General features: G+C 35.7%; 1 protein-coding gene across 3 annotated transcripts in view; it reads right to left on the bottom strand.

Annotated features, from left to right (window-relative positions):
• CDK19 (cyclin-dependent kinase 19) overlaps positions 1–17,556 on the bottom strand; it is a 117,907-nt gene that overhangs the window by 61,588 nt on the left and 38,763 nt on the right. For 2 of the 3 annotated variants that reach the window (XM_014964657.1, XM_014964656.1), the window contains 2 exons: positions 11,433–11,543; positions 1,132–1,272 (listed from right to left, as the gene is read on the bottom strand). In XM_014964657.1, the coding sequence (XP_014820143.1) occupies positions 1,132–1,272; positions 11,433–11,543 (252 nt within the window). Of the gene's footprint in view, positions 1–1,131; positions 1,273–9,657; positions 9,671–11,432; positions 11,544–17,556 lie in introns of those variants that run through there. The other variant, XM_014964658.1, reaches the window with a different exon arrangement.

Genomic DNA, 17,556 nt, shown 5'->3' with positions numbered 1-17,556 from the left:
ACAATAAATACCAAGGAATGAAGTAAAAAAAAAAAAAATAAAAATCCATACCAAAACCTGAAACCTCACTGTTATTAGGTATTATGACAAAAATAAAATAAAAATTATTTTGGAAGATGTCTGTGACTTTTATTCCAGGCCTGTCTTAGGTTTATTCACATCTTTGAAGACAAGATTCACTCTACATCCAAAAATTAATTCAAACTCCTATTTACTATTAGAGAGTCAAGAACAATCTGTATCTCACAAAACATAACTGGAGATTATAAGTTTCTGGCCATGCATCCCTATTCTGACCTACTGGGGCAACCATGGAAACTAACCAAATAAAAGCAGTGGCTTTATAGACAGATTACACTACGTCTGCTACCACACCTTCCACTGATGTTACAATAGCATAACTATTAGAACAGATTTAGCATATTAACCATCATGATGTTTGTCTCATGCCAAAAATTTCAGGTACAATGCAAGTGGCAGCGAGCACTATACCCATATTAGTATTCTTCTTTTTGCAGCCCTTGGTAGCACTTCACTTAAGTATGAGGAGTGGTGGGAAACTTCAAGGGGAAAAGGGTAACTAAGACCAGGCAACTGGCTGCCCTTGTAATCTGAAATCAACTTAAAGAGCCACTTCAGGTCATGAGAAATTTCAAGATGACAACCCTTTCATAGTTCTCTTCCCACGGTCAGGAAAATACCACATGGAAAAGAAATACTCCATGAAAAAACTACTCTTTCACTTGCTTTTATGGTAACTTGCACGTAAGCCAAACAATGTACAAGGGTATCAATCACTTTCCTACTTAAATGCCTTTTCAAAGTCATGCACAAACTTATAAGACTGTTCAACCAACGTATATCCAGCTGGCTCGTGTACTGTTTTCGGATATTGGTATCTGCAATCCTTTTACCAGATCTAGCATCATTGTCTGAGCTCAGATGACTCAGATAAAAACAATGTGAAAACATAGTTTGTTTTCATGTTTAACTTCTCTGTTGGTCTCCTGCAACAATAACAGGAAGAGCTGTAGGGATCGATACGCAAGATTACTAATAGGGACTTTTCTTCTCCTACCCAACAATACGCACGTGAAACTTTCTTAACCAGGTAATACATGCAACACTTACCAGATCTCTGTGAAGCACCCAGTTTGCATGGAGGTAATGGATTCCGTCGAGGATCTGGTAGAGTAGGGATTTAACCATAGATCTTGGCAACTGCATCGGCTTTTTATTTGCTTTTGAGGCACGGTGAAACTTGATAATATGCTAGAAATAAAACAGGTAGAAACATAACATGTGTTAGATAAATAGAAAGGTTTTCTGTTGTCTTGTTTTGCTTTTTTTAAGCTATTAACACTAAATAATGGAATGAAATACAATATTTGTTGAACTTTGCAATTTAAAGTAATAGTGGCACGTTCAAATTTTCTTAAACCATTTTTATTCTCCAAGTTGCTTTAAAAAACACCTGACAAGCTTTTGTTAACATCTAGAGACTGGCTACTTACCTCCAGTAAAGTGTCTTAGACACTCTCCTCCCCATTTGGCACCCTCTTACCCTCAGCTGCTGGAGCAGAACCTTTCAAATCAGTGGTATCTACCAGAAAGAGGACCACACTCTATGCTTTCACACCTTCCCTCCTCCCCTCCATGAACACCCAGGACAGAATGCTTGCAACTACTTTACTGCTCCCCTCTAAGTCAGAATCCCAGGTAGAGAGAGATTAAATAAATATTTAAGCAGAGGAAGGGGGAACTCCAAAAACCCCACACCACAACACTAGGGTGAGATCATGTGCAAATATCTAAAAATGGTTGTATTCTTGCTTCCAAATTTTGGCAGCATACTTCATTGATGACAAGCTAGTGGTTCTTGGATTACAGAATACCCACGAAAGGACAAATACTGCTTGAAAACACAGAATGCAAAAAGGAATTCCAGCATTAGTCAGTTGAAGGAATGAAAAAAAGATCATGAAAAGATTGCTGAGAGATCATGAAATATTCATAAACTAATTAATATTTATTGTCAGATCAATGTGGAGATGATGGGTTAGGTTTGGGTTTGCTACCCCGTACGAGAAATAAAGTGGGGTGAGGCCCTTCTACCTTTTCAATCCTCAGACAAGGTGGGGCTATGCAAGGCACAAGCCCAATCTTAACATATTGCCATTCAGCAAACAGCTAAATCCATTCACACAGATTTTAAAAAATAAAATAAATTAAAATCTCCTTTTTGAAGGTGATTCAAAGAAGCATCTCAAATAACAAAATAGTTCTCAATTATGTGCTTTTTGAAAGACAGAAATAATAAAGGCAGTTTGCATTTTTACAGAAAAGGATTCAAAATGCTAATCTGTAGAGTGACAAGACTACTAATTACCCAATTCTTTAAACAGGATTTGTCTAGTTCAAGATCATCCCCCTCCCCAGGTTAAAGAGGTAGCCAATGGCTGTGCTTTCATCAGACCTCTGCTCCCTCCACCACCACCCCCTGCCAAGTTTGTCACTATTGTTCCCAATGCAAATGGTGATGGGTTAACGTTTCCTCACGGCAAATGCTACCTCTGGCTGTCACCAGTACTTCAGCCACTGTAAAATTGTGATTAGCAAAGGTGTAGACAGTATTATTTAAAAAGAAATAAAAAGAGGAAGAAAAAAAAGAAATCAGAACAAGGGCCTGCTTACTCCCTGTCAACAGCAGTGTTTCCACTGAGCCTTCCACTACTATACACACTACAGGAATGGCTGTACATTAAAAAATAGAATAAAAGAAATATACAGAATTATCAGTTTTTAATATACAAATGACGACTGGTAAACAAAATAAGCTCTTAGTACCCTATCCTTTAATTGTACAATCACTCTGAAATCTATAATGGAAAGCTTTAAGGGATCACCTCCTCAGAAATGCTTTTTCTTGTCATGTCACAAAAAGACTGTGTCAAAACTTCAACTGGGAGTCCCTACCTTCCAGTACCACACAGTGCTGACCAGATAATGACCTCCATGTGCAATTACAGTATGACCTACAAAGTAGTAATGATACCATAAACCCCCAAAAGAATATCTTTACTAATACATGGTATGAAAATAAAAAATACAGGAGCACCAAGAAGCAAAGGTCACAACACAGAGACCTATAAACCCAGCTCCAGCCCTTTTTCAAGGTTTAAGTGCTATGTAAGCACTGAAGGGGATTTCTATACCCATTTAAAAACTGACTAGTATCCACACAAAACATTACTACTTATAATAAAGGCACATCAAAAATGAAACTGAAAAAGGGTCTCATGGGACACAATTAACCATGGATGTGTAGAGGAGGAATGCTGTGCCCCTGGCACCTCTCGAGGAAGGGAGCATGATGGCACCAGGCTGGTGCCCTTTGGTTTCTGCCCCTGCCCTGCCTCTGGCTCCCTGGCTCCTTCCAACAGACTGGGAACCCTGCTCCATGCTTTGTCCCGTGAGAAACTAAAGGACCGAGCAGATATTTAAAGCAATGCGAGAATTGCAGAAGTGAATTAAAACTGATAGTTTTGCTTTAAGCAAGCAATATCACCATTAGATAAAATTTACAATTTCTTACCAAAGCAAATAAAAATTTTTGTTGCCAACTGACTCTATAGAACTTTGTGCTCATCAAATCGCAAACTTCACCCCACCACACTTCAGATTATAGAACTGAACACAAATTAAACTAAAAACATACTGCAGTGCCAAATAGTAGAGGGAACTGAAAAGCTGAATTTGCCCCATATCACTGGAATGAACCCACAGTGCTTGTGATCAAGTCCTACTCTCAAGGGTTTTATAAAAAAAGCAGGTCACCCCATTTCTTGTATGCAACTAGAGGTATGAAGAAAAATAACACGTGCAACCAACACTAAGAAATAATTTTAATGGCAGTGTCCATCTAAGAAACAGAAGCACTAAGAGGTACCATTAATGAATAGCATCTCTTCTATTGGAGGCAGCAAGCACAAGCTTTTTCTTATTTCTTTATATTTTCAGAAATATAGCTATATGGCCTTAACACTATTGTGGGAAAATATTACTCAAATTAAAAAAAAAAAAAAAAAAAAAAGTGCACAGTAAGGCAGTTATGATCCCATGGAAAACCTGTATTACTCCAGAATGTAAGGGAGAAATTATTCCAAAATGAAGACGGTAAAGGCTGTAACATAAGAAGCTTTAGAAGCATGCTGGAATGAAAAAGAGCTCAAATAAAAAAAAAAAAAAAAAAAATTAAAAAGGGCATCCGAACAGAAATAAACAAATGTTAGTAACAATTTGACAAAAGTTTTGGAGATCAGATAGATCAGGTGTACAGTAAGCTCCAAAGCAAAGGATGCCACACCAATACAAGTACGCTAACAGAATTTGAACAAATTAGGATGTTCTTTATACATAACTGCACTATGCAAGTGGATGAGGCATTCTCTACTAGCTTCACCTCCTTGATAGTCCCAAACTGCAGCCTCAAGTACGACATAAAACAGCCATAACCTTACACATAATAAAGGTATGGAACAATTTACAGGAATGACAGGAATTGTAACCTGCGCTTCCTGTTCCCCAGATGACTGCCCTAACTGCTAAGCTTCAGTCAGACATGAAGAGTTTTCATAAAGTAAGCAGCCAGCTAAAAGAGAGATTTTATGCATGTCTGACAAAGTGAAGTTACAGTGTGAGCTCTCACCTCAACAGATACGAGATGATCCATAGACGTCAAGACAAAACTCCCTAGAAAACCTGATTTCTTGAGTTCTACTGCTTAAGGCAATGCTTCTTTCAAGAAGCAGCTCCATCAAACTGAAATGCAATCACATCAGCACAGATTCCTCTCCCTACTGATTTAAATTGTCTGTTTCCTCCCACACTTTAGCAAAAACCTTCTTCCTATCCAATCCCTAATCCAACCTTTGAGAAAAAAACCAGAATTACGTCAATGTGCCAGTAAAAAGTAAAATTCCATTTTAATATTGAAGAAATGGAAGCTTGGATATACATTACATCTGTGCCAAGATCAAGAGGAAGATTCAGATTATATGGCTTCAAGTCTCATTTTAAACATAAAAGTATTTTCACCTTCTCTCTTCAGCAGTCAATATCCAAACAAAAGTGACAAATATTGAGTGTTAAACGTAAAGCACTTCAAAGGCTACAGAAAAATAAATCCAAATCTAAAGGCAGTATAAGAACTAAACATGCATTGTTTTCAAAATGAGGAAGCAAAGACAGACCCAACTAACCTGAGTAACATTTGTTTGCTGTTTCAAAAATAAATCACAGCTTCCCAAGCCTACCTTTAGAACTTACTTCAGAGGCCAAAGTTTTAGACACTAAAAAAATTTAGTCAAGGGTATATTCCAAGTAAAATAAAATAAAATCAAAAAGTAGGTAAAAGTATTTCTACTGTGATCACTTAAGTTTCCAGTTTTGGGAGCATTACAGCAATCAATACAGTCTTTCAAAGGAGGAGGGGAGAAAAAATATGCCTCAAGAGCCTCCCTCTAAATGATGCCAGTACACTGCTATCATCAAGTATCCTCTTTAGAATGTCATTATCCAAACTACCTAATGAAAAATCCATTTCCAAGTGACAAGAGGTCAAGATTTTAAGTAACAGTGAAAGAAGCTTTAATACACTAACTTTTGCTAATGCCAACTTACTTTAAATACCTAAGCTTTGAAGCACAGAGCAGACAGATTCAGTATAATTTTCCTAGGTTTTTCCGGGGTCTTTCTAGGTCTTCTAGATCTTTCAGACCTTAATAGATCAAAATAACTACATGATGCTAACAAAAACCACCAGAATTTAGGGACCCTTTCAGTACATATCTGAAAGACTCAGTATTCGTGCCTCTCTATCCACATTAATTCTTCACACACTTTATGCTTTTGCACCCTTGCCTCCATCTTTGACATCTGCTCCTACCCGTTGTCTCCTCCAATTCTCACACTTCATGGTACAGTAAATGAACCCACAAACTACCCTCAAAATCCCTACAATTTGGCAGAAAAAACAAGTTTTGTGATGTGACAAGTGCTTTCTCAGAACAGACGACTATCAACAAGGAATGGCACTGCTCTCTGCAAGAAACCCAACAGTCACGTCAGTGTCAAAAAGACCCTATCCATTATATTTGGAAGCAATAAATCGTGCTGTAAAGACTCCGTAATGATGATAAAAACTGTAACTTAAAAGCGATCAAAAACTGTTCCAGCTCGCTCTCTTCTGCCCTAACAAATTTTGTATTTAATATTTTTGCCAGGCAGTAGAATCCTATTTCAGTAAATACACACACAACAGGAAAGGCTGCATGGAGAATCACCTAATGGAGCAAGACTGCATTAAAACAAAAGCATACACATGACTATAGAAAACTAAAAGAGAAAAAAACCCTCATACACTGAGAGAGGTATTTTCATGTATATAAGGGTATTTGTCATCAACTAGCATCTGAATTACCCTCACAACTAAAAGCTAAACCGAAGCCTAGTGGAAAAATCTGATTACACCAGATTTGAAGACTTTAACTCAGATCTGTTAGAAAACATTTATGTGATTAAACAAACGTGCAAGTTTATTGCACAAATCAGTATGCAGCACCCTCACAATTTCATTTAGCTTATAAGAACTTTGAACATTATTCAAAATCTTGTTAGCTGAAGTATATTTATTTGTATATTGAGAGAGTCAGCTAGTGTTATGAAAATCACATGTAGGAAGATTGTTTTCTCCTGTCATTACTTGACAATTATTTTTAGGTATACACAACTATGCTTATAATCTCTATCCTACATTTTTAAAAAGCAGAATATATGCATTACAAATATTTCACGTGATACAAAGCCAGTCTGTCCACACGTTTTTATTATTATAAGAGATAGTTTCAAGATGAATTTTACCCCAAGCTTCTCAGTGGTACTTGCTGCTAAGCACTCAATTGTTAGAGATTGCTGGAATCTAATTGTAAGAGAGAAACATTCAACCAACCCTAAAAAAAAAATAACCATGGTTTAACTGGTCTTAGAGAGTGGACGTAACATCCCATTCAATATTATCAAATAATATTTAATAATTTACTTAATCACTTATTAAGACCCAACAATGTTTTTATGGCTATAAAACACATTCAACAAGTTTTACTGTGATAAAAACATCACTTTTTCAGAATAAGGTACAAAAAAAATTCAGAAGCTTCAAGTCCTCAGGAATATGGTTTAGTGATTTTTTTATTGCTTATTTCTTATTTATTTTTTTGTCAAAGTTAGATTGATGGTTGGACTAGATGTAAGGTCCCTTCCAACCTAGATGATTCTATGATTCTAAGTTACCACATAGATATCCAGCATAGATGATCCTAAGCTTTTAAGTTACACACACATATTAAATGAGTCTGAGAATTAACTCAGTACCACAACTAGAAAAGTAAACACCTTATCGATTCAGAACATAAAAAAGTTACAAAACTGAACTTAGAATCAAAAATCCTATTTAAAAATATAGAGCCTGTGGAATCAAAGACTGCTTATCTGCAGTGCTAAAACCAAAAATGTGTGCATTAGGAAATATTTTCAATATTAAAAAGCTGATGCTGTAAAAGTATAGGAGACTAACTGGGAACAAAGATAAACTAAGTACTGCAATAACTCCAATGGCTAGAAGTAACTACACTGACAACAAATGGAATTCACTTCCAGAGCAGATCTCATTTGTATCAAACTAAGAAAATTCCAATTGAGTAATCACCATGCATTTAGCATATTTAATATAAATTTGAACAATGTCTTAAAATGCATGAGCTTTACATAAGCAGTTCTGGAGAGCAGTATACAATTTAAGACTAAGGTAAAATAAAAACATACATGAAAATTGAATAGGAAAATAAGTTATTCCTCAATGATAAAACAGCAAAAAATCATGCATTTAAAAAACTCACTTTTTTAAAGGTCAATAATGAACACAGCAGAAAAATACACATATTTGTTGAAGGAATTACACTTTCTTGAAAAGATTTCATCTAGGCATATTTTGTACAACTATTAAGTTCTGACTGTGTAATGGAAAAGGTATCTTAAAAATAGTATGAGTTCCTCTCATGGACTTAAGATTAACTCAGCTATGTGTTATCTGAATTACATTTTTTTATCTCAACACAAATTAATCAAGGCAGAAAACCCAAATATTATTTGGATTAAAAACATCCCAGACCTTAGGAGTAGACCTCACAAGAGAAGGAACAGGAGATGGTTGGTTTTGTGGCTATGAACGTCTGAAGCTGAAAGTTTCAGACAATTGGAATATAAAGGTGTAAGACTGAAGGAAGTTACCAGGAATTAAGGATGTGGCCAACAATATATGAGACATTCAATGGCATCTGTGGACGTACACAATTTTATCCTTGTGTCAGATGCTTCTTTTACACTGAGGTACAAGCTAAGGAATCTTTCATTTACTTCATAGCATAAGCAGTGATGACAGTGTAGACAATACACTGTAAATTAACATATGTGGCACATCCAACAGCCTAAGAACTTTACCAGTTTACAGAGACTAATAGCCAAGAAAAATCATAAGGAAATAATTTGTGGACTGCACTAAGAATTTTGGCAATTAAAGCAAACAAGATTTATAAGTCAATTGGTCAAAAGAATTCCTGTTTTCCTAGACATTCTTTATTGTGACCTCATGAATGGCTTTGCATTGTTTTGTATAATGTAACTTGAGAAGTGATGAAGGAAAAATGTTTAATAGGTTTAGTTATTAAATAGTGAATATGTTTGTAGGCAACGACAACATAATAAGTCTTTACCAATACCTGTCAAAAGTAGTTCAAATTAGCATGGCTTTCTTCATCCCTTGGTAATGGTATCGACAGAAGTTATAGCCAAAGTATGCTGCTATCTATACTCAATTTTCAGATTAGAGGAGTCTAATCCTTGGGAATTAAATGTAAAGTGAAAAAAAAAAGTTCTTGCTCACCATAAAAGAACTTTTTAATAAGCTTAATTGGCACCATCACTTTTCCTCATTGGAACAGGACAATTTTTTTTCAGTATTACAAAATGAACAGAATAAGATAGCATCTAATATAGCTTATTAATCTCTTGCCAAATATTTCCAGTACAGAAGCTGAAAAATGTAATGATTTTAATTAATCTGATGTTTGTAAGTGATGAGCATTTTCTCTCCTCATTGTAGCCAATAGGAGTTACTAAAGCTGGGCAGCTTTGAACAGAAGGACAATTCCCATACTTCCAGATAAATTTTGGTGAGTAACTCTAAGCTACTTACATTTGAAACCATTGGTCTCTGGAATCTAAATCTCTCTAGGGACAGCACATTTACAATTCCAAAACTTAAACCCTTCTAAACTGATACACACAATTAATACACATATTTTGGTTTTATGTAGTGCTGGGGAAGCACATGGTGCTAAGCAATAACAAAATGTGTCAGTCCCCTACTACGATTTCTACCCCAAAGAGCTGAAAGGGCACAAGCTGTAAAGCACAGGAAATGCAAAACACAACACAACACAGACAGAATGACAAGTGGTTGTTATCACTGAAATGCGTTACAAAATAAGTGGATTTTCAGGATTTTTTTTTGAAGGAGGATAGTGAAGGATCTTTACGTACGTTAATTGGGAGGCTGTTCCATGTGTAGGAGGGCAGCGTGGAAAAAGACACAAAGTTGGGAGTGAGCAAAAGAGACAAAAGGGGAATTAAGAGCGATGCTTGGGAAGTGCTGACAGTAAAGGATATGAGGACCAAGGTTAAGCCAGAACCATGACAGCCTTGAGCATAGCTAACTTTATGCAAGGGAGGAAAAAGAATTCCTGGCAAAGGCTTAAGAAGCAAGGAAACATGGGCAATTATACAGGAAAGGAGAAATGATTTGTGTAGCATGTCCCATAGAAAAGAAAAAAATAAAGTTAGGAAGTGGGAGACCAGTTCACATCAAATAACTAGGGTAACAAACATTTCAGTCCCAAACAGTAGGAAATAATTAACTTCACTGAGATTATGACTAATACCCAGCCAGATGTGAGGAGTAGTAAGAACATTAGACTGCAGTGATTCTTTATCTAAAGCTGTTAAATCCTGTGAAAAATCACCACATAGTGTAAAAAACACATGCCCAAAATAAATTCAAATCGAAAATGTTAAAAAAAGGTGTTTTAAACATGCCATTCAATGTAGCCGTAAAATGTGTGTGTTGTGGCTGTTCTATAAAATGAGTAAACTCAACTGATGCACAAATAAATTCTGTCCATACAGGGTTTTAGCTGCCACATTGCTATTCATCATCATCACCAGTTGTGAGAAATACCCAAACTCTTTATGTACACTGAACTTTGATGAAGAAAAGTTTTAAAATACAAAGCTGCTACCCCATAAGAGAAATCAAATTTAAAAAAAAAAATTTAAGCATATGAAGGGGAATGAAACACCATGACATAATTTGTTCTGAACTAGAAGTATCTTTTTGCATGCTCTAGGTTTACTTTCCTTCCAGATTACAATTTACAAGTACATATTCATTAGCTCATGAGGACTAAGTACAAAAACCTGAGCAATTTTTCACTAGCACTAGTAATAGCAACTTCTACTGAAGCCTTAAAAAGTAGTACTGCAATTAATATTACCACTTCCTCTCCTTGCCAGTATTTCCAAAGGAATTATAAACTTATTGACTACTCTTACTAAGAGTTTGATATCTTTTAGGTTTAAACACAAATCCAGGTCAAAGCAACTCACATCATATCAACAGGTGTGGAACTTGAATGTTTGTACCTGAGTTCAACTCACAATGTCACTGATGTTCACCTCTACCTTAGAATAAATCAAATCATATCCTATTTTGCTGCAAACTTAAAAACAGACATCTAAGTCTCTACTCCTATTCCACGTAGTGGTAATCCATCAGTAGGCCCAATTAGCAGTGCTTACTTTTTTTTCTTTATTTTCTTTCCACTCGTACTGTCACAAATTCAGTCTAGAATTAGATGATTGAATGTTGGTCACTTGCACTATATCTCAGTGAGAGGACTCAACAAAGTCTCCCTTTTTCTGTTCTCTGTGTGCGTGCATAAAACTGCAGTAAAAAGAAAATATTAAATACATTTTCAACCACTATTTTAGAAGGTGTAAGTTTAGGAAAGCTTTCTTTAACTCCAGTTAAAGCCTGTAAGAAAATTCTTTTAGCTTCAAAATGAAATCTGAGTATAAAAAGCTCGACATAGCCTTTTGCAGTCTTTAAAGTGTACAAAGAACAGAATGTCAGTTAGACCCTTAATTACAAAGCAAGAAATGTCTGCATCTCTGCACTATGTGAAGGTACGCCACACACACTTGAGTTTGAACAAGCTCATATTACACTACCTCAAACACTCAGGGAGCTCTGTACTTACCCACAAATCATGTTCAGCATAATCAAAGAGCAGCCAAACTTTTCTGTCACTGTGAGAAAGGAAAACCTTCTGCAATGCAATCACGTTGGGGTGTTTCAACTCTCGTAAAAGCTGCAGAGAAACAGAGATACTCTTGTTACTTCTGTGCTTGTAAAGGAAAACAAACACAACAACCAAAAAAGAAAAAAAACACCCCACCAAAAAAAACCCTGGTCTTAGCACAAACGGCAAACAAGTAAACCTAAAACAGGCCCTAGAAGAAAAGATGCCACTGATGCAGCACACAGTCATTACACACAAATGTAACTCTTATCAAAGGTGAACATCAGGATTTAAGGATGCCAAAATGTGCAGCTGGTCCAATTCTTTGTGTGGAAAACACAGTTCCTGATCACCACAAAATTACTGTACTACCAATAATTGTATTTTGCATCAGATCCCTGCCTCACTTGCCTGGAAGTCTAAGGTATTGTTATTCTCAGAACATCAGGTTGTTTTCAGAGAAAAGTTTACCAAAACCCTTTTTCTAGTGTTTATTTCAACAACTGTCCTATAATCCAGAAATAAATCCAAATTATTTTCTGCTTGCCAGAAAAAAACTAGGTCTCATGACTAATTAGACAGCACATTAAAGCAGGCACCGCTGCTAAAGTCTCCCTTCTGCCAGATTAAATCAGCCCTCAGAAGGAGTTGGGAACCGCCACTCCCAAAAATATCATTTCCATGGAATCACTTTTTTCCCCCCCTCCATACTGCAGCCACAAGAATGATTGATCGCTTCTGTTTTATCTGAAAATTGCTTGCATCTGCAGCACTAGTATATAAATTGCCAAGAATCAATTTATAATGGCGAAACAGCAAATGGAACAGGTTCCAAGGCACATCTGAGAGAAATGAATCTTCCCTTTTTTCACGTTACAAAAAGAGACTCAAGATGTTTATTTTCGAGAGGAAAAAAATAAGGAAAAGGATTAATTTTAAATTATATTATCCTTCGGCTATACAGATATCTGTCAAGACAAGAAATCTTCTAAAGATTATTACAACCACTTAAATCTATTCCAGTTTTCCAGCAAATTAAGTCATTTAAATGCTTTTTCTACCATGAAGGAAATGTTTTCCTTTTGTTTCCTGCTGTCCCTAACACCAAGCATTTCTAGCTGTAAAAGAAAGAAATTCCTCCCTAATGACCAATCAATAGTTATGCCCAGGTATCACTTATGAGATACAGTAACAATTATTTTGTCACTTAAACAGTAAAAACTTGCAGAATTATAAACTAACAAAACCCTAGAGATTAAAATTGTCTCTCTTTGACACGTATCAAGAGATGTTGCTGGATACCTTGCCTCTCGTAATATTAGAAACTGTTTTGTAGTGGTGATTTAATGTGATGCCTCTACCTTTTTTTCTTTCCTTTTTTAATAAACAGTTCTTTTAATTTTAGGATAATTTGTAAACTAGGGGAGGAAAAAAAACAATATAGTAGGCTCATTCTTTTTTTTTAATTGTTATTAGATTGTTCTTAAAGACACTGTTGGCAGCAACAGCAATATAAAAAAATTTCAACTTGGGTTGGATTATTTTTTTTTTTAAAAAAAAAAAAAGATGAAATAAAACATTCTCTCAAAATAAGTAAAACTTTGTAGTAAGAAACAGCCAAAGAAAATACAGTTCCATATCAAATGCTAGCATATAATAAACAAGTTAACAGAAATATTATGTAGCGCATAACAATAGAAAGAATGCCTAGAATGTTGTGCATTAAATTGAAAGGTGCTATAAGATAAGAGAGGAGTGTGTATGTTCTGCCGCTCTCAAACACCACTGCTCACACCAATCCACACAGAGAAACCCTACGTAGCAGTGGTCACCATCCATCAGAACAGCCTGATTAATAAATGAAAACTGACACCTTTTCACACAACTTGTGAAAAAGGACAGTTTCATATTAAGGAAAGTGGTAAATTTCTTATCCAAACCAACAGTAACATACAGTCATTTACAAGTAAGTTATTTCTAATGAATTTTTCTCCTCTTTTGATTCAGCTTAGATGACAAAACAAGCATTCTTATCCAAACCCAGCATTTTCCACATGGTGGAATCAAACTGTTATTGGTATAATCTTAAACACAGATTTCTGTAAAAAACATGAGAACTTGAGGAAGAAATCATCATATTATTGTTATACTACAGATGTTCAGTTTCTAGCGAAGAATGCCTGTATCTGACCTGAAGCTGAAGAATAGAGCACTTGAACACCAACAGCCTCTGCAGTAAAGTTCTTATAAAGCTGTATTTTTCAGCTACTGTAAACCCATTTGGAGACTGGGTTAATTCAAGTCTAAAGCTAGAAAGACTAAATAAGGTATGTCCTAGTAATTGAAAGATCCAGCATTCCTGACAACATTTTGTCACAAGGTAACAACCTGAATGTAAAAAGTATTTGCCAGTGCTAGAATTTATTACAAAGTCAACAAAGCATCATATTTTAATAGCACTTTAGCTATGTTACACAACATTTCTTTCTTGGTAACAGCATGCAAAACAGGTTAGGCAGAAAGTCATTGAGGAGGACATCATTCTGGATTGTCAGTATCTGTGCAACTTTGACTGTCCCATATAACTTCTTGTAAACATATTAGATTATTTTTTTTTAATTATTCTTCTGGTCATGAGAATCATACAAGCACCTTTGCTTGTTGGAGCTCTTGGTTGATGCCATGGTGTCAAATTTTAAAATGCTCTTTCAAATAGCACAAAACAGCTTGTAGGATTCCAGACAGCTACACAGTAGATGGAGAATTGCTAGTCATTTATTCTGATGAGTATGTTCTCTCACATGGGACACTGAGCATTTCCTTCACAAGTGAATGTCTCTTACAACAGGAGAAGGGTGAGGATCATGATGGGAAAGTCTCTGATGCCTGAGAAAAAGTTAAATTGGCAACAGAATTGGGAGAGAAGCTTGAAGCGTTGGAAATGTAAAGTGTCAGCAGTCAAGCTGAGTTAGACTTTGCATGGAAAGTCAAAATAAACAGAAAAGATTGTCTCGCCAGAGAAGGAGCACAAGAGAGTGTGAGAACACAAGAATAAGAAAGTAAAAGTGGGATATCATATAGTTTAAAGACAAAAATAAAGATCTAAAATATTTTACCTGAGGTTTTAATGACAGCTACAATATTGATCATGGCAAGAACAAACACACACATAAAGGAAATGCTTCACATTTGAAAAAGGGAAAATAAGCACAATTAATATAAAGAAAGACATGTTAAAACAAAACTATCCTGATTTTCTTCTCTGATAACTGAGTTTTACACAGACAGAATATCTGTGTTCAAATGTCACCTTTGTAAGAGCATTAACTACTTGTCAGATGGGAAAGAGGACAACTGGAAGAAGCTTGAGGTGAGCAAGAAACTACTTTAAAAGGCAACTGCTGACAGAAAACATTTCAAGGTTCTATATATTAACTATTTGGAGAGTTACCAAAGAATAAGTGTTGTGATTATTAATACAACCCATCTTAGCATCAAAATTATGAGTGTGAATGGAATTATCTGATTAAATAAAGGCAGCATTTGCAATAAACGAGTGCTATTATATATCATCTTTTACTTTACTTTATGACTGAATAAACAAAGGGTAACAGAAATGGGATGAAATTAACAGCACAAAGTCTGAATTCAGGCACTCAGAAACTAACCAAGAATTTCTACTACAGACTGGGAAGTCACCAGGTGAAATTGACAGAAGGCAGAACTGGATTACTATAAAACAAAGACAATTAAGAGGGGAAATTTGATATTAGATATACTAGTAGATGTAGAGAAAACAAAGAGATGTATTGATATCAATACATAAAGGCTTCTGTGATATATTTTTTTTAAATACTATATATATTTTTCTTTACCTATGCTCAAACAGCTCACCCTACACACACACAGAGATGAAATCACTCTGACAGAGAAGTGATCAAAGGAGCAAACAATCTATCCCTCAACAGGGAGGAAAAAGCTTGCTCAATTACTGTAATAAATCAAATATTGAAAGGAAATAAGATTGATATCCACTAAAACACAAAGGCATGAGCACCAAAGATGAAAGACATAATTACGCTAAATGGGAATGATGGTTCAAGAATAAACAGATACAACTGGTTACAGATAAATTTACCCCGCAAGATGCCATTTGTGAACAGGAAGGTTCAGGAATAGGTTTTTAATAGCAGGGAAACAGTGTATCTCATTTGCAGCTTGGTCATCATTGGGAAAAAAATTACTTAATTTGATATAACAGTCAGCCAATAGATTCAGTGATATAATGTCTATGTAGTACATGCTTTTATAGAAGCCTTCCTGAAAGGTGGGTTTGGTGAGGTTTTATTGATCATTTCCAGCAGATGAAAAAGACTGTGTACTGACTGACAGGCAGCTGCTACAGTAATTTGGTTTCAACTCTTTGAACTGAGCCTACAAAATTGTCTGTCACCAGTAACTTTTACATGAAGTGGACCAGCACCTAGGAAGCCTCTTGCTTCTTTGAGGTATAGAAAATTCTGCTTTGTTCCTACCAAAGAGAAAGATAACTTCTGTGTGTGAGACAGAAGAGTTACACTGTTCCTAATGTAAACAACATCATCAATTATGAAGGCGTTTAGCACGTTTAAAAATAGTCAGACAGTACATTCCTTGAGGAAACAACTCTTGCACACAAACACTTTTTCATCATAGGATGAATAACACTTTCTAGCTACTACCTACAAACAGGGTGAGGACAGATGCTTTCATCTCACTGTGAAGGAAACTTAAGAAAAATTAGAGAAAACAGGAAGACAAACACTGTTCTCACTACTTACACTAGTAAATCTTGCAGTAAATATGTATTTCTGTGTTAGCGAAGACAAAACCCATATTCATCTCCAGAAATTTATTCTGAGCAAATCTCAGGTATCTAAGAAGTGTTCCTATCTTTCATGCAGTTTACTCCAGTCTTTTGATCTACGTAGTTAAGCTGATCTGAAACAATCTGGTAGTTTCTTTGATGGAAATGCACTTAACCATTTTCACAGTTAGAACCAAAACCTTTAACTGTCAGAGATGTGGATCATAAGTAGTCATAGGAAAGACCAAAGCACGAGCTTGATTGCTCATGAAAGCAGTTGTACACTGCAGAATTGTAAAAGCCACCTCTTTTGTGATGAATATATTCAAAGGCTCTAAGGTCACTGAAGCTGGTTTTAAATTGAAGCTGGGGTTTTCAAAGGAATGTAAAGATCATCATTTACCCCTTCAGAAGCTCTTTAAAAATTCCAGCTTATTTAGATGTTATTAATCAAGACTAGACCCTCTCCTCCGTGTTATTAGTATTATCCTTTCCACATAGATCCTCTGATGCCTACTACCAAGTTCACACTGCAGCTTTTCCCTTAGGGATACATATATAGGCCTCTCAAAATAAAAAAAAAAAATAAAAAGAGGCACCTATTAATTTAATTAAAATTGTAAGAACAGTCCTTTGTTAACTGGGCTACAGGTTATTAGGAAAGAAAGTTCCTTAAGTTATTAGGAAGAAGTGAAAAAGAGGGGAACTCTGTGTACCACATTAAAAAAAACCTATTCAAAATTCAGCTTTGTTTAGTGACCCAATTGATTCTCAAGTTTGGGATTTTCCAGTTTGGATTCCCTTTTCTAGCTGGAGAAAACCCACGTACAGAATTACCACACAACTGAAGTAAAAAAAAAAAAAAAAATTTAAAAATTTTTTAAAAGTCTTTACATAGTAATAGCTTCAAACCAAACACGTATCACTGGTTCATTGGTTGGTCCTTCCAGCCAGAAGCTGTCTGCGGCAGGCACATTTATAAGAGTTCTCACAAAAAGATGTAGGACACACACAAAAAAACCAAATAAACAACTGTCCAAAGAACTTAGGAAGAAAGCTAAAAGTTTAAGTGGGAGCTTAAACCTGAGAAAGGACGTATTCTTTGCATACTGGTCAGGCCCTGTCCTTGGACAGCGTTTAGTGTGCAAAACCAAGGTGGGGAAGCAGACTGAAATGCCTAAAATACAATTGGCATAACTTACATGAACTGCTAGCAGTGCTGCCTCAGTCTACAAG

Source organism: Calidris pugnax, unplaced genomic scaffold (genome assembly GCF_001431845.1).
Source record: "Calidris pugnax isolate Ruff unplaced genomic scaffold, ASM143184v1 scaffold219, whole genome shotgun sequence".
Taxonomy (NCBI): Eukaryota; Metazoa; Chordata; class Aves; order Charadriiformes; family Scolopacidae; genus Calidris; species Calidris pugnax.
Note: the sequence above shows the minus strand (reverse complement) of the source record. Positions and strands in the feature narration are given on the sequence as shown.